At 33.3% G+C, this 25,388-nt stretch overlaps 1 protein-coding gene across 1 annotated transcript; it reads left to right on the plus strand.

Annotated features, from left to right (window-relative positions):
* Window positions 1-13,816: 13,816 nt before the first annotated feature.
* Window positions 13,817-24,272, plus strand: LOC145601620 (ceramide synthase 1 LOH3-like). Its single transcript, XM_081657672.1, has 7 exons — window positions 13,817-14,153; window positions 15,868-16,094; window positions 16,187-16,342; window positions 20,000-20,185; window positions 20,952-21,136; window positions 23,618-23,681; window positions 23,895-24,272. Exons 1-6 carry the CDS (start codon window positions 14,016-14,018, stop codon window positions 23,641-23,643), a joined length of 918 nt encoding a protein of 305 aa, XP_081513798.1. The 5' UTR covers window positions 13,817-14,015; the 3' UTR covers window positions 23,644-23,681; window positions 23,895-24,272.
* The last annotated feature ends 1,116 nt before the right edge of the window (window positions 24,273-25,388 follow it).

Genomic DNA, 25,388 nt, shown 5'->3' on the forward strand with positions numbered 1-25,388 from the left:
GTTTTTTTTTGCTAACAAAATGTTGCTGTCACTTAAAAGTTCTTTCATTTGCACATTCTGGTTGGTAGCTAGGTAATTACTCCCTTCGTTTCAATTTGAATTGATTGTTACGGGTTGGAGGTATAGAGTATGTAGTACTTCGGTTTTATCTCAAAACTGATCGAAGTACTCAAATTGAATGTGATAAGAACCACTATTCCTAAGGAGACATTTGGACCTCTCCATTCTTAAGACGAAGATCATATTAGTTCTTATTGTACTATCGGTATTGTTATACAGCAATATTATTCCCTTCGAAATATATAATTGTCATATAATCATAAATGGAAAGGGACCACTATTGTCATGACACCTAACACATGCTTACTACGAGTATTTTTATTAAATAATGTCTTAGGAAGTGTATCAATTATTCTGAAATGAAAGGCTCTATTATATCTTTAAATAAAAGACTCAAAATATATATCGGCTTTTAGATATACAAACATAAAAGAAATTTCTAACAATAAAAATAAAGAAGAGGGAAGAAGCTGATTATGAGATAATAATTGGACATCACATCATTATGAATTATACAGCTAAAAATCTAAAAAATAAATGCCATCATGTCAAAAATAGTAAAATTTGACAGCTTTAACTTATTAGAATTTAGAACCAAAACATGATTCTTAAATTATCCACAATGGTGACCTGACCATGTGAGATTGTGAGGTGTGAAGCCATCTTGTACTAAACCAAACTATTTTCACCATTCATAGCCACAATGAGAGACGACGAACGGAAAATCAAAGTAGACGAGTTTATACTCTTAACGATGAGTTAAGGATCAAACAACGATAGAGATAGGAGAAGATATAAATTAATCTTCCCGTTCCTCATGACCTAATTTTTAACATTCTATCAATATAGTGCAAAAATCGCGAAATAAACAATAGTTATTAATGTTTAGCCTTATACTTTTTATAACGTGTCTATTATATACTTCGGACTTCTAGTGTGAGTCAGGGTAGGCAAAGGTGGTGTAATGCCTTAATAATATAGTTCTTACTCGTAAATTTAATTAAGTACACACATATTATATGGATTGAAACAATTACAAAAAAACAGAAAATCACACATCAGTGGATGCAGGCGAAATTCTTGCTGTTAAACAAAACAAAGCAAAACTAACAAGCAGGAATTTTTCTTTTTTTCTAAATAAAATATAATATAATAAACTTAATTGCAAAGGAAAAAAGTTGCCTACAAATTTGATATTTGGTCTTTACCCTTAACCCCAACCTTTTTACCAACTCCCCCTACCTAATCTAACAAGTAAAATTAAAATAACTAATTTGGTTTTTATTTCTTACCTTTTCTTTGTTTCAAAACAAAAGTAGTACTACTTGGTTTATTTGTAGTTTCCTTTCCTTTTCCACTACCATATTTTGTTGTATGATTCTTCTTTTCCTTCACTTCTTTGCTAGATTTCTTCCCTTGTTGGTGATGATGTTGATGGTGGTGTTGGTTTTCAGGTTCGGCGTCATGGTAATGACCCGGACCTGATGACGCATCCGAAGTAAAAGAATCATCATCATCATCCTTATTTTTTTTATATTTGTAAGTCTGACGATGATGATGAAGATGATGATGTTGATGATGACGACGATGGACTTCATCATCGTCGTCATCATCAACCCCGCTGTAGTTATAATTCTCGCTTGGATCAATATACTTGGTCCAACCCGACTCGTTGCTGCTACATTCTTCTCCGCCTTCCATACCTCCCTAGTAGGAGAATTCAAATAAGATTGTTTTTAGGAGAGAGAGAAAATAAAAAAAAGGATAGATAGTGTTTTTTTTTTTGTGTTTAAGAGTTTTGACCTGAGAGGATATATAGTAGGAATAATGAGTAGTAGAGTGGGTTGAAATAACCACTAAAAATGTAATGTAAACTTTATTTATTTAATTTTTCTCTCAAAAAATAAAAAAGGTGGAAAAAAAAGGAAGTAAAGAAGCAACAAAACAGCAAATAGCTAACAATCTTTAAACACATGCATGCCCATAAAAGCTTTATTAGCTAAACTTACCTTGGGAGTATGTTTTGACTTGTACTCAGGATTTAATTCCTCCACCTGGCACTTCTATCACCCTATTTATTCCGTCCTTTTGGTTGTGACCTTTTTATTCATTAATTATTTCTATGTTTTCTTCTTTAATTAATATCTTAACAGCCAGTATTATTAGCCATTCACTTTCACAAATTAAAACAGATGTGTGTTTGATATAAGTATTAATTATGTGGCTTATGCTATGTGTGTCAAAAATCGCACTACTGTTAGGGTCCATTATATTGGCCTCATTTTAATATGTATATCTGAACTTATATAAATTTATTTTAGTTATTAATTTAAATTTTAATAGGCTTCTATCAACTCTTAGTTAAAAATGTTTGACTTGTGAGCATTTAAGATGACACAAATTTGATCCAAAATGAGAATTCCTTTTTTTTGGGTAAGGAGAGAGATTTTACTGGACTGAACCCTCTCATTGATCAACCTAACACAGTAACGATTTGATGGGAAAAGCCATTATACTCGGAAGTAAGGGAATGGGTAAGGAATCCACACCTCAACTAGAAGTGATCATGGACCGACCTGAGCCTTGGTTGAAACAAGGACCCATTTTGAACTAAGATTTTGAGCTAGCTCAAATTCGGCTACTTCGGGCCAAATTTTGAGTCGGTCCAAAAGATTATCTAAATTTTATTTTAAATCAAGTCAAATTTGACATTTTTCGACCCTTCGTATTTTATAACTTGCTCAACTTTCTTTTGCGACCATATTTTATTACTTCTTCCATTCCTTTTTAGGAAACTTTTAACAATATTTTACTACTTTTCTCTCCGCTAGTGGTCCCATTTAGCTCATGTTTTAATATTTTATATATTCTCTCTCCTCTCCACTTATAATCAGTGTTACTTTTTTAGATTTTTTAATTCTTCAATCAACCTCACTTTCATCCTAAAATAATAATTTCTACTATTCCTCCTAAAGCTTAATGTTCACTCCAGTACTTTTGTAAGATGGTTATATGTATAGCGATGAGTTGAAAATTAATTATACTATAATATGTTGTGGATGTAATAAATTTATTTTACACTATTTCAAGTTTCAAATACTTATGTTTGGTAATCAGTTTATCGAATGATAGATTTAAAGGTCAATAAACTAGTTCCCCAAAAAGATGGGTATGTGATTTTTCCCAAGTGAAAATTGTATTTTTGTGATTTAATAGACAATTTTGTCCAAAGTTAGTCAAAATATTACTTATGTATCAAACGATAAAAAAGAAACAAAAAAAAAAAGATCGGAAACTAAAGCATCAGTCAATTTATCAAACAATATTGACCTAACATTTAGTTAAAATTTGGGAGTATTTATTTGTTGTTTACTACTTTTCCATCAAGAACTATTTTATATGCTCATCGCTCATTGGATAATTTGGATTTAGAAATAATAGTTTGTTGGGTGCATAATCCATTCAATTGACTGGCCTAGTTGTATTTAAATTAAGTTTATCTTGTTAGGAGTTTTAGGTTTGTTAGATTTCCTTTTGTATTGTGTATATATATTGTCGTGATAATCAACGCAAAAGTCAAGCCGTTTTTTCCAATCATTCTCCACTTTAACATGGTATCAGAGCCAGGTTAAATTCTAGAGAATTTCTTTTTCGATCTTGTTTTGTTCATTAATTAATTCCACAATTTTACATTGAGATTAGGATTTCTCCAAGTCGGTTGGTTGGACGTTTGGTCTAATTGTCGGTTACTCGACCAGAGTTGAGTTATTTAGTGCATGTTTTGACACAGTTCTTGAGTGAACCGCAGGTTTCTCATTGGGATGCGGCCATTTGTGTCTTGCGCTACCTCAAAGGTAGTCTGGGATAAGGCATTTTGTTGTGACCTATGAAGGTGTTACGCTTGACGGCGTTTTGTGATAGTGATTGGGCAGCGTGTCCTTTGACTCGGTGTTCATTGTCAGGTTATTTTGTGTTTTTAATTTAGGTTTTTCCCCTATTTATTGGAAGACTAAGAAACAACTTGCCGTATCCACATCCTTGGCTGAAGCCGAATACCAGTCCGTGACTTTCACAACTCGTGAGTTAAAAAGGTTGAAGCAATTGTTGTTTGTTCTTGGTGTCAATAACTCAAAACCTATTCGGTTGTTTTGTAATAGTCAGTTGGCCCTGCATATAGCTAAGAATCCGGTGTTCCATGAACGCACGAAGCATATTGAGGTAGATTGTCATTTTGTTCGTGATGAGTTGTTGAAGGGTAATATTTCTACTTCATATGTTTCGACGCATAATCAGCTGGCAGATATTCTTACGAAGGCTCATGGATGACAACAGTTTGGTTTTCTTTTATGCAAGTTGGGCATTCGTGATTTGCATGCTCCAACTTGAGTGGGAATATTAGAAGTCGGTTGGTTAAATATGTTAATATTGTATATATATTAAGTTTATCTTGTTAGAAGTTTACGCTTGTTAGGTTTCCTTTTGTATTGTGTATATATATTGTCGTGATAATCAATGCAAAGGTCATGCCGTTTTCTCCAATCTTTCTTCACTTTAACAAGTACTTTTATTTATTTATTTACTAGATTAACCCCGTGCGATGCACGGTTTTAAAATAAGAATTGAATTATAGACTTTTAACACGTATTGAAAGAATATAACTTCCTCATTTTTCCTAACTAATTTTTCTAATCAAGTAAGAACATGCAATTCCCGAAAGTGCATAATTTTCATATTTGAATAAGAAATTTCAATTATATTATATAATTAACAATTGTTAACAACTCGTAAATAACTAAATAGCATAATATGTGTAGAAAACCTAAAATTTAAAATTTAAAAATTCAAATGGAATATATTTTCAAAGCTATATATATATATATATGACATCATCCTTACATTTTAGAGGGAAAAAATTAAAAAAAAAGTGACACGTAGGCAATGATGACAACAACGGTTGTTATTTTAGTATATATATAGATAGATAGATTTTCACGGGAAAGTACTTGTATTTATTAAAATAAAATCAAATGTTTTTTTTTTTATTAAAAAAGAAAGGTAAATACGTTTCTTATAATGAGATACTCATGTATCATGATAGAGTTAAAAACGGCCTTAGTGGTTAGACCCATAATTGATTTAATACTCTATCAACTAAAATTTAGTAGTACGAGTATAATATTTAATCTTATTAGGGTTTGTTTATTCATCAATTAGGTTATGCATGTTTTATTCAATATACAAAATGCTCGACTCCCTAATCAAGAGAGCCACATTTACCTAAATTTCATAGGGTAACACAGCGGCTCTAGGTAGTGGTAAGCTAGCTAGCAAAGAGTATCGCTAACAAAAGAAGCAATTAACTAAATAATAAAATCTCGTTATTTAGACAAATGAAAAAACAAAGTCAAAGGATTAAGTTGACTTTAAGCAAGTCAACATGAGGAAAAAAAATTAAAACTTAAGATTTAGCCATATATAAGTAGGGTTGTTCATCGGTCCAAGACCGAACTAGTCCGGATCGAATATTTGAATTTTAAGTACGAAGACCTAACTGATTAAGCTAAGACCAAACCCAGACCGAACATGAAAAATCGATCCATAACTCGGACCGGAACAATTTGGACCGGCTTAGAATTATTTTTTTTTTTTTGAAAATTTTAAATAATTTTATAAAAAATTGACAAAAGTAAAGGAAAAACAATTATTTAACTTCTTTTTTTGTAAGTTCAGTAAAAATAAAAAGCTCATAAAATTAAAGTTTTCTTATTTAATGAAGAATAACTTAAATAATCATTATGAAAGGTTTTATGCATAATTTTAAGCAAATTAAAACATCAATCCAGTCCAAGACTAGATTTTAAAGGGTTTTGGACTAGATCGGATCGGACCGAAGACTGGAAAAATAAATTTCTAGACCCGATGACCGGACTGTTTAATTTGGTCTCGTCCGGTCCAGACCAGTTTTTGAACATACACTTCTCTATATATATGTGTGTAAGAAAAAAGAGAAAAAAGAATTTAAGAATGTCTTTATTAGCTTTGAAAATTGTATGATGATGGAGTTGCATAGAATCGAAAGATGAAGAAAAAAGATTGGCTATTAAATTGAACTATCAGGGGCATGGTAGACGAGGTTAGGCGTGGTGGAAGTGAATATAACAAATAATGAAATAAACAAAAGTATATGAACAAATAAATAATAAGTGCAAAATTCAAAGATAAGCTAGTATGGAAAAAATGTCAAAATGTCACTAATCAATTCAAAATTATTAGCTACCTTCTTTCAACACACATGTATTACAAGTTTACAACCTTCACATTGATCGATCTCAAGAACCCTATGTGTACTGTGTTTGTAATCTCTCACAATGTTTGACATCCATTTCAGCCATCATTACAACCCCTAGCTTCCCTACGGGCCAACTGCATTTTGTATTTTAAGGTCTGTTCACATTTAATGAACTAGACTGAACTGAATTGATTGGAGCTGAATTGAACTAAATAGAGCTGAAATGAATATTTTATGAGAGAAGAAAAAAATTAAGAGCTAGACTGAACTGAATTGAATGGAGTTGAAATGAATATTTTATATGAGAAGGAAATTAGGAGCTGAACTGAATTGATTGGAGCTTAACTGAAATTAAGATGAAGTGAACATACCCTTAGTATTTGTAAACTCTCTCTCAATATTTTGTGCGCATTAAAAAGTAAATACTCAAGACCCTTATTACATAGAGCATAAAATCATATATAACTCTTATTTTGCTTTAGTATGTTAGTAAATTGATTTATATAGCTATTTTGTAATAAAGTCCACACCCGTATTTAACATAATATATATATCATATCCCTATCACTTTGTATCCGTTTAAGGAACTCATAACGTGGTGTCTCACTTTAGAAAAGCCCTTAATTCCTTTACTAATATTAGAAAAAAGAATTTCCGACTACTTTTATTTTTTAAAATTGTGAGCATTGTTTTTTTTTTTTACAGAGAATTGTGAACATTGTTGATGAGTCAGATATGATTCCACTAGTCATGATCAGATAAGTGCAGATAATATAGATCGCCCATGCGTGGCATAACGTGAATCCTTAAGGCTAAATCCATGAGTAATACAACACATAATAACACATTAATTAACAAAAACTTTGTTTTAGTGGTTTATTTTGTTTTTTTCCTCCTAAAGGGGTGAGGGCAAGAAAAGACACAGATGGAAAACTAGTAACCATAAAATAAAATCTGCCTACTATCATTGAATGAGAAACAGTGTTATGAATGCACCCTAGTCCCTCTCTTACCTTCATTTCCAACTGATAAAATTAGCCAACTCATAACCAAACCCCCAAAAGAAGAGTATCAAAGTGGGGTGTATAACATTGAAAAAGGTAGGGTCGGTCCAAATTTTGTCTTAAATAATAATTAGATAAATATAACAATAACTAAGAAACAGCTAAAACCTTGAGACCTTTAAAATTAAGTTTGCATCTGTCATAGTCATCAAGGAATGAATGAGCCCCATTTCCAGCCTTTCCTTGAGTGAACTGGCTCTCTTTGGCGTTTCTCAGGTTTCATTGTGGAACCTTTTCTATGGATCAGCTTGTCATTGCCTTTCATTTTCATTTTTCTACTCTATTAATCTATATATCTATAATATCCTTACCATAGCAATTACTCATATGTGGGTATTAAATCGATCATCTGGTCTGATCTGATCTTGTCCGGTCCAAACTAACCAAAACTTAAGCCAAGCTTTCAAACGATTTACATAGGCAAATTCTTGTAAAAGACAATATGACAATTTCTATATGTTAGTTAACTTATAATAATAAAAGAATTAGTTAAAGTTAGCTTTCTAGTGATACATAAAATTAAAGGTTACACAAAATATCCTTAAAAGTTTTGGTTATGCGGCTTGTAAAGATTATATTCTTTGCTTTTTGCAAGAACTTTACAATATTCTAAAGTGGTTAAATATAAATCTAATGTGCCTCATCCAAAAATAATCCATGTTGGAATGGTTCTCTTTGCAAAATTGCAACCCTTCGATTAAATGTATCCGTTTATTTTCAGTACATTTTGTAAATATTAAGTGCGTGTTAGTTTTCTATTACTCCTGTGTGTTCTGTAGATATGTTTTTCTACTTACAATTCAAGTAAGTGGCCAAAGTTAGAAAACTTTAACTACATTTGATATTTTATACAAAAGCCTAATTTATTAAACATTATCTTGTGAGATCTAGACATATTTTAGTAGTCTACGTGAATTTTCATCGTATCAACTTTTTTCATATACTCGTATAATTAACTAATGATACCATGGTTAATATGTACATTGAAGATTATCTTAAGTGTAAATGAGATCGATCGAAAAGTATGTGAGTAAAGGAAAGGCTAGGAAATCTCACTACTACTAAGTAAATGTTAGTGGGCTCAAACTCGTGACCTCAAAGTCATATCAAAGTTAGTTTCCCACCAAAGTGGCAAAGTTTGGTGTATGAATGTACTGTATGATACTTGTAATTGTTAGCATGAGATAGATTCTTATTGACTTTCAAACTCATAGTCATTGAAGATAAAATAGTGTTATGGTTGGAATTAATTAAATATGATAGCTTAGACAAAAGTATCTTATTATTGGAGAAAAAATTAATGCACTATTTAATGTTGAATCAAGCTATAATCCACTAGGATGGAAACCAATCAAGCATTGCATGGGTCAAACCGTCAAACACATTATTAGGTACTTTTTGACAAGAATATATGTTAGGTATTACTTAGTACTCGTACTTAGGTAATTAATTACAAAATTAGAATAAACTCTTTAAAAGTGAAGTTAACCTTTCAATTTACGAAATGTATGTATTCAAATTCTTCATGAAATTATTCATATTTGAGTGTTGAACATGATCTAAAATAATACAGTCAAAATACTACCTAGTTGTCCATCAAAACAACACGAGGACAAATACTGTGTATATAAGGTGAATAACTACACAATTTACTATTCTTATGTCAACTAACCTTGACTCGTGTTAACTAGTTCTAGCCTAGTAAGCGTCTAGTATCACCGAGTATTAATTTTCTCTATCGCTCTTACATCGTATGGTAAAAAAAAAGAACAAGAGATATATTGTAAGTTGAATAGGGTAATTGTTAGTCTAATCAAAGCTTAATTATGCTATTGCTATTCCTGCGCACAATTCTTCACTTTATGTGTGTAAATAGTACATGACAAAATCTTATAATTGACAACATGATTATGTTCAATTCATTGCATGGGCATATAATATACACGAGGACGACGACGAAGACGTCAGTTTATATTATTATTATAGCATTAATTAATAATAATATTGTTATTGTTATTATTATTATTATGAAAAAGAATTGAGAAATTGAAAGAAGTATGTCATGCCACCGTGCACGTACACTAGGAAAATTATACTGATAAGATATAACATATCCTAGAGTACAATAATAATTGTCAACTTTAAATTTGGCCAGTTACATGAATGTTCCAAAATTGACCAAACATTATTATCACTATACCTTTTGGTTGCTTCTCACATTTATTTATTTAGTACCTAACAATAATAACTAGCTTTGATGCTTATTGATGGTGTTTTTTCTTCTACTTTATTTACAAGTAGATGTACTACTTTTAGGATAAAACCAAATTATATACAACCAAATTTATTTATTAACTTTTTTCAAAATTTATTTTTAATTGGTATATTGAATTGATTTTGACTACAATAGACTTGATTAAATATGGTACTATGATATGTCTTCAACTTCTTATCGGTTAGGCCTGTTTCTTTGACCCTTTCATTTTTTTTTAACGAAAATGATACATGTAATTTTGAGTGTTGTGATATATATAAAAGTTAAAAGTCAAAATGTAAAACACTACTTTATTATATTTATCGATACATGATTTTATTACTATAATATTTTAAGAATTTTGCAGGTTAGCATAAAGGACGAATGTACAAAACTACTTATGAGTGGCTTAGCTTAAGAATGAATTGTGTGTTATCATGCATGTTAGTACCCTCCTTTCTTTTTGTTCCTTCCATTTTAAATATTATTGCATTTAAATAGAGAGAAAAGATCACCATCACAACACTCCCTTTCTCTCTTTTCTCCACCTCCTATCACAAAACAGAGAAAATTAGAGTTTTACTTGCAAGCTTTAAATTCATTGTGTTACTTGTAGCGTCTAGTCAGTGTGGAGCTAGCTTCCTTCTGCTCTTTGACTTTCTTCTAGGAAAATAAAAAGCAACAATTAGGGCTACATAGGAAAAGCAGAACAAAAAGATTAAAGTATATATAATAATATTATTATAATACTATCATTTTGACAAATTTTTTTTTTATTAAATATCCTAAAATTAACACGGAGTAGTATTTAAAAAAAAATATATGTAAACATGGATCTAACCGTTTTTTAAAGGTCAATGACAACAATAAAGTGTTTGTTTGATTTGAGTAAGAAAGTAGTAATTCCATAAAATTTTCAATGCACATGAAGTTTTGCTTCCTAGAATATGCAAACATTTATATGGTGGTTGGAAGTACGTAGGATTTTCTACTTCTCATTGTCAAGCACATTCACACGTGTTAAGGTAGGCGCACCTTCAATTCAATCGACGCCTACACAGGTTAAGCTACAAGCCTACAATTCATGTAATTGTAAGGGGTCACTTGTCGTGTGGGTAGATTGTGGTGAGCGGATACATGCAGGGCTAGCCGGCTAGGTAGGCGGGTATGACTTTAAATTCATCACATATCCGCTGCCTATGATGGGCCAATATGACTTTTATACCCATATTCGACTACATACCCACCAAGATTATACCTACCCTAATTAGGACGAGTGCGATATGAAATCTGTAATTTTATACCCACTTCCATTCCTATTTACTATGGATTAGTGTAGGACCTTAATTAGAAGACTTAGAAGTTAGAATTGTTAGAACAATACCCTTATTTTACGATTTTAAGTCTTGTCTTTATGAAGTCCACCACATGGCCTTATTGGACAATTAGTGTTTGCAAAATGCTATATATGATTTGATGTTAAGACTTGAAAATGTGACCTAAACTCTCTAGTGTATTTGCAACATTAAATTTTTTATGATGTTTAGCTATGTTGTTGCCTGTTGGCCTATACGATAAATATAAATGATGATTGTAGTAATGAATTTGTAATTGCGCAACTCGATCATGTGACTAATATGAGCCATGTTCGCAGTAATGAATCACCATGGTCAAACACATTTTTTCAAAAAGTTTAAGTAATTAATATACACTCGTATTACCTTGTTAAAGTATTATAGGTGATAATAAAAGTGATTGATTAAGCAGTACAAGTAACAATTAAGAAATATGAAAGTAAATGAGACGAAACAAGAGTTGGGAGTAGAAAAAATTCTTCAAGGAATTAGCTTGAAAACTATAAAACCCACCTTAACAAGTAGACTGATTAGTGATTATATTAAATTCGTATTTATGATCAGTAATTGATGTTAGAAAAAGAATTTTCCTCTAATTTATTCTCTATTTCACAAAGCAGAAAGGTCAACCCAGAAAAACTATTTGTCACTCTACCTTTTTTTTTTTTTTTTTTTTTTTTTTTTTTGTGTCTAACAAATCAGCTACAATCGACACATATATTATGTCTCATAAATTATAAATGAGGCAAAACATTATTTACGGGTATGTATCCACGGATTCCCATGTGAAAGGGTATGCCATGTCACAAAATACTGCACTAACTAGATTCTATTGAACTCAAGAAACAGAGGTTGCATTGGCGTGCAACTTTTGGCATGGGCACGCTAACGTTGTACGGACATGCCAAATTGTGTGGCATGTCAATATAACCTAGGAAAAAACCTCTGGTTTTCATTATGCTCATCTTTTAATACCCCTACATGAACCTGGAAGACACTGTAAGAGTTTATAGGTACTATAATGCGGAAAAATATGAATCACATTCATACACCTAATCCCAAGATCACATGCTTAACACGTAAATAATAAGTAATTATACCTTTGAAGCGTGATTCTACGAATGATCGAGCAAGAACTAGGGAGACAAAGAACCTCAAGCGTGATTCCTCTACTTGGTCCACGGGCACGGATTAAACCTCCACTAATGCTAGTTAGTCGTGACTGAATGCTTCTAATCTACCTTCTACGGAGAGGAGAGGAACGAACTAGCCAAGAACCAACACCACGCGCCACCAAGGGGAGGTGGCCATGTGTACGGACGACAAGGGGGAGGGGCGTGCGAGAGAGCTTTAGGGTTTGAGATTGGTTGCCTTGATGTCCAATTCACTGTAAGTTAATTGTGACTTACTTGCAACTCTAGGCATGGATCTTATTTATAGATGAATAAATCACATCTCTAAATAATAGTCCATATCAAGCCCAAAATCCTAACTCTAATCTAACTACTCTAGCCCAATCATATTCATGGTTAGTCATGTTCTCATGAGGCCCATTAATGGGCCTCTTACTTGTTTAACTCAATACCCTTATTGTGTGACCTCATAGGATCCATCCTATAGGGCTTTGGACTATTTGACTAGCCCAAAGATTATTTATCATAATCTAGCCATAGACAATGACGACCCAAAAGAATGAATTTATTATCTCCATAATAGTGATCCTTGATATAACTAGTAATTTGCATTTATCGAAGACATCATTCATTCAGGCACGATATGATATGCCATTCTTATTATTTTGAGCATCTTCAATACACATATATGGTTGCTTTTGACTTGTGTAATAACAAAAGCCAAGACCTCTTAAGCTTCTATTGATTTACTCAATGGAGTTATGTCCAACATACCTCTAAGAGCATCCATACCAATGGGTCAAAATTACACCATGGCAAGGAGAGTTGGGAAAAACGTATACTATTGAACTCCACCCATGGTATTATTTTATACCACATCATGGTGACATAATTATATTAATTATTATTATAATATTTCAATAGTAAGTATTATTTCTAAGCAGAGCAGAGCAGGGCAGAGCAGACTAAAGCAGAGCAGATTAAAGTAGAGCAGAGCAGATTGAAGCAGATTACAACAAAGCATGTCTAAAGAATGAGGCCTTAAACATGCAACCTCATCTTTTTACATACGCGCGATACCAACTAAACAATGTCATATTATATCACTTTCTTTTTTTAGATACTGGCATCACTTTTTTATATATAAGTTTTAATTTAGATGCATTACTTTTATCTTTAATTAATAAATTCTCTCTATTGATTTCTTATATTACACTTTTATTTTTTCTCTTTAATCTCCAAAATTGCTTAGGACTTTAGGAGTCCATGACTTTTTAAGTGATGCATTTAAAAAAAAAAAAAAAAAAAAAAAAAAAAAACTAAGAAAGTACTATATTTTCTTTTGCAAACAATAGATCAAAATGGATTATATATATGATCATATAAATCAAACATATACTATCACTTTCTTCTTATCAATGGATCTCAAAATCATTCAAAAACGGGTGAACTTTAACGGCTCTAGTTATCCCCAACTCTTTTATTTTACCTTTTGTAAAACAAAATATTTTATCTTTTAATCTTGTTCACTAGATTTTTATATTACCCAAGGTTGGATCACAAATATTTTATCTTTTATTTATTGATTTTGTCCAAATCAAAGTGGTAAGTTTAAGGATGAATGATGATCAACTTTTTATGATAGCAGCCGGACGGCCCGGACTAGTAGCCTAGCCAATTCTTCCACTACTCTGGCAAATTTGCAGAATTTTAGAATTTGTAGAGAGAGAAAAGAAACAGAGGAGACGAAGACTTATGTCAGCCTTCTCTTCTTCTCTGAAGAACAACAAAAAGATCCCTCCTTTCTCTCTCTAAATTATAGATTAGATTCTCCCCTAAATCTGATTCACAAAACTAATCATGGGTTTGATCGATTTCTTCACTTCCATTGATTGGCAACAAGAATCTGACCCCACTTCCAATGATTTCATTGTTCTTCCCTTTTTTGCTCTCTTCTTCCCTTCCGTTCGTTTCTTCTTGGATAGAGTTGTTTTCGAGGTATAATCTAATCCCTTCAATCTTATCTCTTCAATTTTTAGTTTTATTCCATTTTTTATTTGATTTTTTGTATTATGCTTTTGTCAATTGAGTGATTCATTGTAGGCATTATATGTTGGAACTATTAGCTTACTAATTTGATTGTGTTATTAATTGTTAGACCATCTGATACAAGAATTTGCGGGTTTTTATTAGGGTGGTATTAATTGTTAGATTGTCTGATACAAAAATTAGCAAGTGCCCTGAATGCCCAAACTGTCCAAGCATTAGTTAAAGTTAGTCTTTTTGGCATGGATTTTTTAAAGTGATGCCCAAAATATAGAATTCTAAAGTAGTGTGTTTGTATAAGATTATATACACAACTTTATTCCTACTCCAATTATGTTATGTCAATGGCTGTTAATGGTGTAATTTTATGGCCTGAGTGTTGAACGAACATGTTGGCATGTTTGTGTTTAACTGAATTGTGGGTTGTGCCGTTGTGGCAATTCAGTTTAGGTCAGCATTGCTGGAATTGTTGCTTAACACTATGGTTGGATAACAATAGCGAAGGGAAAGGGAGGGGAAGGAAAACGAGGGAAGGGAAAGGGAGGTGAGGGGAGGGAGAAGGTGAACTTTCATGTTCCTTCCAAATCATTCCAACAATGGAGGGATTTGGTTTATTAAAAGGGGAAGGAAAATGGATCCTTCCATGTCCTATCTTTCCCTACTTGCATTAGATATCCGAACAAAGGATGATGCATCCCTCCATATCTCTTCTCTTCCTAATCTCCATTTCCCTTTATCCAAACATAGTGTAAGTTGGCATCGCCTAATGTCTACCTCTTATGGGGATTGAATAAACAGTTCACCCACTCCGAGTCAATTAGAAAAGCAAGGTCTTTATGTGATAACCCATGCTTTTGCCCTTAAGTACTGTTGCTATGTCTTCCCGCAAGAAATGTAGTTTCTCCAGCACAAAAATGGTAGGGAGTGTTGCTACATTTATTAAATACTTTATAGATGGGAAAACTATTGTCAAGTTTAGAGTAATGGTCATCTTTCTTTGAGGCGTCCTTATCTCATATGTTGTCATAGGATCATTGGCTAAGGCTAAACCCTCCTATCTCTGATATAGGAGTGACTATCATGAAACAATGAGATTACAATGTATTAAGGACTAGATAGATACCAATGCTTTAAGTCTCATTGTGTCTAAATTTTAAACTATTGTAATGCAATCTTTGCATCGTCTGGCGATAGTGTACTTTTAGGCTATTCAGAGAGGTGGCGTCCATGGTATGTTTTCTTCTACAACCATTTTCCGAACCTAAAGCTATAGGATTTTGCTAGGCATCTTGTCTAGATCCAACCTTACTGCCTTACTGGGATCTCAAATTATCTATAAATCTATAATACAAAATTTATAAAGGGCTGAGCAGCCCTCTTTTGCTGTTCCACCCTTCCCGATTGTTTTAGTATCACTTTTACTTAGTCATCATTCTAATTCTATCACGTGGTCCAGACTTGCGATTCTGGAAATCATGCCAAAGTGGAAAGTTAGTTGCTAGTTGTAATTCTGTAGTTATGAGCTGGAAGTTCAATTTGTAAATTGAAGGGTTTTGATTCTGATTTTATCTTGTCAAGGCCTTCTGAGCTACTTCAGTAATTATGTTTATGCTAGCATTCTACAGTTGTGTTCCATCTTAATCTAACATTTGTTTATTTGGTGCAGAAAATAGGGAAAAGGTTGATTTTTGGAAAGAATTATCAGATAAAAGATGGTGATGCTGATGGGAAAAAGAAGTTAAGAAAGTTCAAGGAATCAGCTTGGAAATGTGTGTATTATCTGTCTGCAGAAATTCTTGCTCTTTCTGTGACTTATAGTGAGCCTTGGTTCACCGACACAAAATATTTTTGGGTGGGGCCTGGTGATCAGATCTGGCCTGACCAGAAAACGAAGTAAGATACTTTACTCTCTTCGATGGCCACTTTTCTGCTTGCTTGTCAAAGTTTTGAGTTGTATGCATTTTCTCTTATTGTTCTCTATGTAGGATGAAGTTGAAAGGCCTTTATATGTATACAGCTGGGTTCTATACATATTCAATCTTTGCACTTATTTTTTGGGAAACAAGGCGTTCTGACTTTGGTGTTTCGATGGGGCATCATGTTGCAACCGTCATTCTTATTGTTCTGTCTTATACAGCCAGGTATATTTTCTGACAGTTTATTCTGAGTATGCTGTGATATCTTTGCTAATGGTGTTCTGGCTTCTGGGTAGTATGTTCTAGTCTACTATATAAAAAAGTGTTAGTTTATCGCTGGGTTTTTTCATATATGTAGTCTTTAGGCATATCATAAGGAACAATGTCATTTTGGCACAAATATAATTCAATTTATAGATTTTGTTATTGGGTGGAATTGGAGAGATGATAGTATATTAATAGGTAGCTGTAGGAGGTGAGTTAAGGGTGGATTTGAACAAGATTACCTCATGTTGTTGTAATTAGAATAGATAATCAATAAACTTTATTGATCAAGACTTGATTAGGAAGAGGTCTTATTCTCCACTGCATTTAGATCTTTGACTTGATTAGGAAGAGGTCTGAATCTCCACCACATTTAGTTCTTCGAACTGTACTTTTCATAATTATATCACTTCACATGCGTAATATGTCTTAAATGTATTGTATCCACACCCCTCTCTGGATTGCCGATTGCTTGGAAAAAGGTACAGAAAACAAGAAAAGGTTGAACTGCAGAAAGAAGATAAACCTAAACAATATTTTCACAACTTATGGCTTTGGCTAGACCATTTTATTGCTGTTATTAAAATTCATAAGGAGCAATATTCCATAAGAGATTAAGAGATCAATGATGTATGGTCGTATGGGGGTGTATGGTCAAGTCCATCTTTCAGTCTCAAGTTTACTGCATATTTAGGAGCATCGAGCTCTGCAGTACTCTCTGCAGCATTTTGAAAGCTATATCTTTTAGTTGCAGACTCGCAACTGCAACGAACGACATATTCTTCTGTTTTTAATTTCCACTTTGCTTTACTTTGATAAGTATAGTAACTGGTGCAAAATTATATACCTAGTTTTCTAGGAAACATATTACGCTTCTCAATCTTCACCGCTTTGTTGCTTACCCTCTGAATTTCTTGAAGTGTAGTGCAAATTTGATAACTGTTTTTAACTTGTGTGCTTCTGAAGCATGAGCTTCCAAAATTGCTGTCTTGAAATTTCTGCTCCAGATAACATCAATTTAAAATTTCATGCAATTGATCCTATTGAGTTTCATGCATAACAACTATCATTCATTCTAAAGATTTATATAAAAATGTGTATGAAATTTTAGAGTAGGCAAGTGACTAAGCACTTGGCCAGTTGGCCCTATCTATAAGGTAACGTAGCAACAAAACTACCATTGAACAGAAAACCTCAAATTCTGATGACAAAGCTTTCTCCTCATAATTTGTTAGTATTTTCCATCCACATGCATCACTAGATTGAAAAGAAAATTTGCTTTCAAATTTCAATGAAATGATGTTCCAACTTTTATGAACAAAGGCATATACCGTGCTAACCTGCTACTCTCACGACAGGAGTTTCCATATGAGTTGAAAACAGGATAACAGTTTATAAGACTTATGACCCTCCCAATTGAAGGTCAACAAATTCAGGGTCTAAGTGCTTGATCTTCTCTTGACATTGTTGATAGTTGCCCCACTTAAAGCTTCTCACAGACATTTTCTACTTGTCCTTCTCTCCAGTCTTTTCTCTCTTTCTTTGATTATACTTGGGAAATTAAGGGGTTAGGGAAAAGGAGGAATAAATTGCAGTGGGGATCTTATGCAGGCTCAGCTGTCAAAAAGTAAATGGCTGCGATATTATGCTGGCTTTTAAGGTTCTTATATCCATCAGCACCTGTATGCCATTTTGTTTCCATCCTCATTATCCAAGGCAACAGAAAAAGATTGGAATCTCTGGTCTTACCCAATCAAGCCTCAATTGAAGAGAAACTCTAATAGCTTTTAATTTCTGTACTAAAATCTATCTTCTTGCTACACTGAAATTATTTACCTGGAATATTCCCCTTGGCTGCTACCTTGGAGAAAGGTGATCTTTAGCTGGAGCTGCAGACCTCAAATATCCTTAGTAGGAAAGAAGTTCTAATATGAATCTGTTTGAACTCAGCTTAAAATCCATCGACCAATTCTAATAAAATCTTTCCAGCTTAACAATACATAATTTTTTATAATGAATAAGCTCATTTGATGACTGAACCTTACAGCGTAATAATACCAACTTGCTTTTGGAAAGGAGGTTTTTGCTTGAACTTTGCCACTCTCTCCACTAATTCCTTGACATTTAGTAAGATTGGCAATTTTAATGAACTTTTGCTCTTTTAAATTAATGTTTTTATATCCTTTGATGTTTCATATTTTTATACCACGCTTCAAATTTTGACTTTTTACTTTTTTAGATTAATCCCTTAATGCTTTTGATTTGCTCTTCAGTCTCCACAGATGTCTTTTTAATAATCCTTAGTCTCCTAAAGTCTAACTAGTACTCCCTCTTTTTTGTTTTTATTTTTCTTTTTTTTCTTTCAAGTGTTATGGAAGAGGGTGATTGAGAGTGATATGAGTTCTTTGGGGATAGAGGAAAATATGGTGTTGGATAGGGCGGTGTGGAGGGAGAAAATTCACGTCAGCAACGTGTCACGATTATATATATACACTTTTGTTTATTTTATCTTAGCAATTACTTTTAATATTTTTCCTTTGCTAAAGTTTTCTTAAACCATTATGGATTTTACTCACTTGTTTATACCACTCCTTTAAAACTTTCTTATATTTTACTCTTTGGTACTCTTTTAAGTTTTAAAACTCTCTTAAATTTTACTAGGATGCTCTTTTTTTTTTTTTTTTTTTTTTCTTTTCTGAGTTTGTACACCTTTTTTTTTTTTTTTTTTTTTGAAATTTTTCAACTGGTTATCTTGTTATAATGTTAGATCATCTCGATTGGTGAGACTCATTTTTGAGTATTGAAATACAAAATGAGATGTTTTTTACATGCAATGGTAATACACAACCCACTTCTCAATTTAGCAACTCATGTGAAGTCTAATTTCCCAATGGTGAGACTCTCTAAAGTATACTAATGTCACTTTCAATTTGTGGTCCACCAAATCTATATTGTAAGTTTTTCAAAAAAAAAAAAACTAAAACTTAAATAAATTATATAATATATTATAATATTGATAAAGGGCCCACACTTTTTGTCAAATGAAACTTAAAGTTGAGTATCTAAACTTAGCAATTTTTTAAAGAGTTGCCAAGTTTAGATACCAACTTATTGGTATCCTTTGCGAAAAATTCTCTTTCTCTCTTAAAAAAATTCCTTGAAGTCTCTCACCATTGGAGATGGTTTTATGTCCTTTTTTCATTGTCAGATGGCTTCATATGACAATTCATGTTAGCCGATCCCAATAATTTTGGGACTAAGGCTTTATTGTTGTTGTTGTTGTTGATGATGATGATGATGATGTTGTACACTTGTCATAGTATATAGGAGCATTTGTTTAGCATAAATGAAGTGGAAATTAAGTATGACTTCATCAAAAGGAATAGTGCTCCATGCTGCTGTTATGAACTAGTAACATTATCATCATGTACTAAAAAGGGAATACCATCTTGTAAACTTGAGAATTGATTATATTTGGGTATCTTAATATGAATGTAGTAGATACAGCTTTGAGTACATTTTAGATGTGCTTGAGCATGCAAGTCTCATTTTATTTTTATTTTTTTTTTAATTTTTTTTTTTTTTTTTTTTTTTTTTTTACCTTTTTTGAATGTACAGATTTGCTCGAGCTGGTGCGATGATTTTAGCTCTCCATGATGCAAGTGACGTGTTTCTTGAGGTTGGGAAGATGTCGAAATACAGTGGTTTTGAAGCAATTGCTAGCATCTCTTTCATCCTCTTTGTTATATCTTGGATCCTGCTCCGCCTCATATACTACCCATTTTGGATCCTTTGGAGTACAAGGTTAGTTATTTGACACATTCGCTTGTTTTGAGAACCAGTCTTCTTTACCTCATTTCATAAACTTGTTCTTGTCATAATCAGATCAGCTTAGGCAGACCAAAAAGAATCACACGGTCACACCAGAGCTTCAATCTGGTTTACTTATTACTAAATATCTTTAGTTGGGTAATAATATAAGTTGTGAATATTAAATTTTTGGAATATACATACAAACATGATCCCACTTGATATTTTTTTTCGTCTCTTTCTTTTCCTCTCTATATACGAGTATAACAATATGGTCAAAATTTAGTTAGACCAGGACATCAGGTCAGACTAAACCAAAGCAGTATGATGCAGACCAGTCCAGAATCAGGACACCTTATTTAAGGTGAAGAGTAAATATCCTTATTTACTGAATATAAAAACCTCTTGACTTATATTATGATTCAGGTCCAATGGCCTTGCCATTTTACTGGACAAAGTAGCCGAGTCATTCACTATCTGAAAGACACCTTTTTTTTTTTTTTTTTTATATTGCTCCAGTTCTGTCTACTCTATTTTCTTATGGTTTAAATTTCAAATATTCTGGACTGAAGGCAGGAATATTACTGAATCTTTACTATTTAGTATTTACATATATTCTGAAATTGTTTTCTTTAAGGGCTTTTGGGGGATGTCATGCTGCTCTAGCTCCAGGCTTCCAGCTACTTATGTATAGATTCTTCTATTTCTTGGTTATATTCCCCCCTATATGTAGTAAATACACTTCTCTTTTGTATGACAGCTATGAAGTTATCCAGTCAGTTGATAAGTCGAAACATCCAATCGAGGGACCTATTTATTACTACTTGTTCAACACTCTCCTGTACTGCTTGCTTGTTCTTCATATTTATTGGTGGGTGCTAATGTATCGAATGCTTGTGAAGCAAGTCCAAGCTAGAGGTCAGCTAAGTGACGATGTTCGTTCAGGTAAGCTTCTTGCTAAATTTCTTAATCTAATTTTTCCTCTTTCTCTGGAACTGTAACCAAGCCAGTGTTTCTATGGTTCTATGCTGACTAGCTATGATGAGCAACATTACAACCACCTGAGTTGTTTTTTTTTTTCAATGTTATGCTTTTTATTTTGTTCCCTATAAAGCTTTTGAGAATGACAGCCTTTTTTTTTGTGAGTAAATTAGAGAAAATAACACTTATGAAAATATGGTACTTTTACACTTGCAGATCTGTGTTATCTCGCATTTAGTAATATTAAGAAGTTAAGAACATTTCTCATTCTTGTCCTTGTATTCTGTCTAAAATTTTTCACTCAAGGGCCTGTGTTATCGTGCTTTTATAAATATGAAGAAGATACTGTTTTTGCCATGTTTACTTACACTGCCGTAATAAAATTTGTAGCCATCAAATATTTTTTGCTAGGTCAGATATCATCATTCAAGTTCTAATCCACTACTTGGATAGCTGCAATATGCATTGATGAGTATTTCTTTGCTTCTTTTTTTTTGGTGCATCCACAAATGTTTGTTTCTATGGTTAAGTTTCTAGACCTGTTGGATCAGTGAGATTTCCCACAACCAAATGGCTGATTGAGGATCAAATTTATACATGTTACGTACACAGAGATTACTGATTTGTCTTCAAAGTATTCAGAAGTTTTTCCCGAATCTTTACTCATCTTATGTTTTATTGGGAAAAGTGATTTGGCTTCAGGGCAAACTTGTAATTTTAAATAGTAAATGCTTTGTCATACTATTTACTCGTATTTTATTACATGTCTTCCTCTCCAATTTTGGTATTCAGATCAGAAACTATACCCATCTCATTTTACATAGATGGACTCCTTGCTATTAATTCTTTGCTTGTAGAGCACAGAAGTCTTTCAGCATACTCTCTTTTGTGAAACTGTGATGTGGAGGTCCAGTTTGATTCAAACTCTCTTTTGTGCTGCCCATCCTTCATTTCAACTACCAAGCTTTGCTTGGTGGAGTTGGTGGGGAACTCACCTTGTGACTTTGAGGTCACGAGTTCGAGCCCCACCAACTACAAAATGCTTGGGAGTAGAGGGATTCCCTTACCTCCCCCCTCTACTCTCAAGCAATGACCTGTGGAGCTGGGCTGGCTAAACCTGTGAGAGGTGCCGGCTTAGTTGGGCCCTTCTTCTTACCTTTAAAAAAAAAGAAAAAGAAAAAAAAATCCTTCATTTCAACTATTGACCATCAAAAGCATGCTTAGAAGCATGATAATGACACCTTTTAACCTATTTCCCGTCATTGACCTTAACTCTTAATCCGGCAAATCAAGACGGGTAAGACTGGGACTTTGGGAGTGATTAACGAGTTGCATTGTGTTGTGTGATACTATACTTCAGTCAATTAGATTGGCATTATTAGAGGTGTGTATGTAGATGGATGTGTGGGAACACCTTGAGGAATATAAAATGTAGATATTCAGAGGAAATCTGGAGTTACAATCTTGCATATTGAGTATTATAAAAGGGATGATCAACTACGTTGGTTTAGGTCTTTAAGGCGCGTGGGATGTCAATTAGGGGATGTCAAGAGAAGTCAGAGGAGGTTAAAGATGACTTGATTGAAGGGAGTTTAAAGACATGAATAAAGTGGGTTTGCAAGAGAATGTAGCAGTCAAAACAAGCAAATGCCAGAAAACTGTATTTGTGAATGACCATAGGGGATAAATTCTTGATTCTTGCTGCCGACCCTTCTATTTCGGAATTTTGGCTTTGTTTTCTTTCTCCTCTCAACTTGTTGTTTCAATCCTACAAAGACCATCCATCTATGCTCATCTAAATTTAGTTGCTATGTACTCCCTCAGTTGGAAGGAATGTCTCGATTACAACAAGCAAACTGTGCACCAATATAATAAAGAAAGTTCATCATGTCATCATATGAGATCATGTCAGATTCGTGAATCATGACAAATGCATGATTAAAGTTGGCATTGAAAACATTGAAGAAAGAACAACACAGAACGGAGGGAGTATCACTTCTGGAAGGCAATTTCTCTTTTTGACCAAAATACTTCCACTTACCTGCTTATCCACCTTTTAAACGACCCCCACCCATTCCCCCTTTCCTGATCACTGATGAATGGATTGTATTGACCTACCAAAGTTAGCTTGCTGCTGTCCCCACCGCACCTCTATTACTGCCCAGGTTCCCCCTCCCCCTTCAACCTCCATTGTTTGTCCTCACCTTCTCAAACCCTCCCCCTCTCCTTCCCTTTGATAGTGTAGATAGAATAGTTCAAATTGCAAAACAAAATTCTGAATAAGCTCCAACCACATGGGTTTCTAAATTTTGCATTCTAACTCATGCCACCAAGGCAAATTATTTGTTGCATTAAACTTTAATATCAATTATTAAATCTATATGTATCACTTGTTTGATTGTCACTGTCAATGATATTCTGATTGCTATTATTGTTATTCTTTAGATTCTGAAGATGAACATGAAGATTGATCTAAAATGGATCGGCATAAACACCAGATGTTGCAGAGGTAGCGTGTATGCTGTGTTTCCTTTCCCTTTTCTCTCCTCTTTCTGTTCTATCTAAAATTTTCGTGGTCTTTGGGGAAGGATTGCAACTTTAGCTGTTCACCACCTTGCATCATAGTCAAGGGTATATGCTGTAAGCATATGTTTTCTTTGAAATCCAATTTTTGCTTAGGTTATTAGTTACTGACTACTTGCAGTTTGCTATTTATGTACAGGGCGTACTGAAGGCGTAGTGAAGTGGCAATACGATTTCATATTAGCCAGAAAACAATACTCTACTAATGTAACCCTCGACTTGAAGAGAGTTTGAGACGCTGGATCAAGGGATTCTTTTCAACATCTAGGGTTCTCAAGATGCACCTTTCCTGTAATCTTTTGTTCCAACAGTTGAGCAATTCATAGCAATTTTTTTGTGATAGTTAACAGTGTTCCCACATATAACCAAATATATTCGAGGTCTCAGTCATCTTGTGCAGTATTCAAATGTAACATAATTTAGAGTACTCAAGGTCTCTGGCATTTCAAGTAACTTTATTCTATTATTTGATATTACTGGATCGAATAAGATTGTCAGACAGCGTACATTGTTAATCTATTTCCGTCTTGCGCTCTCTCTTCAATGTTAATGAACCTTAAAGCAAGCAGCAAAGGTCAAGAAGTCTCATATGCTGATATGCATGGGTCTTGATGAGGTTAGTATGACATGAATTGCTTTCTTAAGCTAAGATAAAAGGGATTGTAAGATTAAAAGCTTGTGTTCGGGTCCCTAAAAAAGAGTAATGAAGATGGATTTATGTGAATGTTTACTTAATTCGGTGATAAACATTGTCACATAAATGTTGGAATCTGTTGAATGTCTATGTTAGGAGTTTTTAATTGTATTCAGGAGGAGATCAAATACTTCGGAGTATTTCACAACTAAAAGGGGCTTTAGAATCGTACTATGGGATGATGGTGCTTGGATTTTCTCATATATTTTCGTTAGGAAGCTAGGATTATTAGTCACATGCACTTCTATCTATAGAATGCCTTGAAAAGTTAGGGTATTTCCTAAATTAGTTGTTCATGTTCATCAAGAAAGGCAGTATTTTTCCCATTAGGGGTGGCAATTCGGGTTAGCAGGTTAGGTTCGGGTCAAATTTCGGGTATGTTTCGGGTTGTGCTTAGAAGCTATTAAAAATAATGTAACACTTAATATTATTAAGAAATATGAAATTTGGGTCAAATACAGGTTGTTCGGGTTCGGGTTTCTTTCAGTAACTTCGGATCGGGTTATCGGGTTGGGTCAGAGATTGCCAGCCCTAATTTCCTAGATATAACAGTTGTACATGAAAAATTGATATACCCTTTTTTTATATTAATTTATTTTTGAATATACACAAGCATACTTGGCAATGTAGAGCCTATTAGATTCTGACTAATCTAGCCCTGTTTAGTTTGATGTAAAACATTTTCAATAAAAAATTAGTTTTCATGTAGAACATTTTTTCAGGAAAATCACAATTACCAATTAGTTTTCTTTTGTTTGGTTCCATCAATAAAAGTTATAGAGAAATTAAAAATAGGGGTGAAAATGTGAAGATGGAGGAGAGGAAAGTAAGAAGGGAGGGGAGGTAAGGAGGAGGGAAGAGAAATGTGGCTTCTCTTGTTTTATGAAGAAAAATGTATTCCACCATATAGGATATATAATTTTCCACCATTGGAAAAAT

This window comes from Chenopodium album, chromosome 21 (genome assembly GCF_948465745.1).
Source record: "Chenopodium album chromosome 21, dcCheAlbu1.1, whole genome shotgun sequence".
Lineage (NCBI taxonomy): Eukaryota > Viridiplantae > Streptophyta > Magnoliopsida > Caryophyllales > Amaranthaceae > Chenopodium > Chenopodium album.

Bases quoted from the DNA above. Each gene is read 5' to 3' on its own strand.
- LOC145601620 (XM_081657672.1), top strand. From the start codon at position 14,016: ATGGGTTTGATCGATTTCTTCACTTCCATTGATTGGCAACAAGAATCT. The intron at 16,343-19,999 runs GTATATTTTCTG...TTGAATGTACAG, and splicing joins GTTCTGTCTTATACAGCCAG to ATTTGCTCGAGCTGGTGCGA. The intron at 20,186-20,951 runs GTTAGTTATTTG...TTTGTATGACAG, and splicing joins TGGATCCTTTGGAGTACAAG to CTATGAAGTTATCCAGTCAG.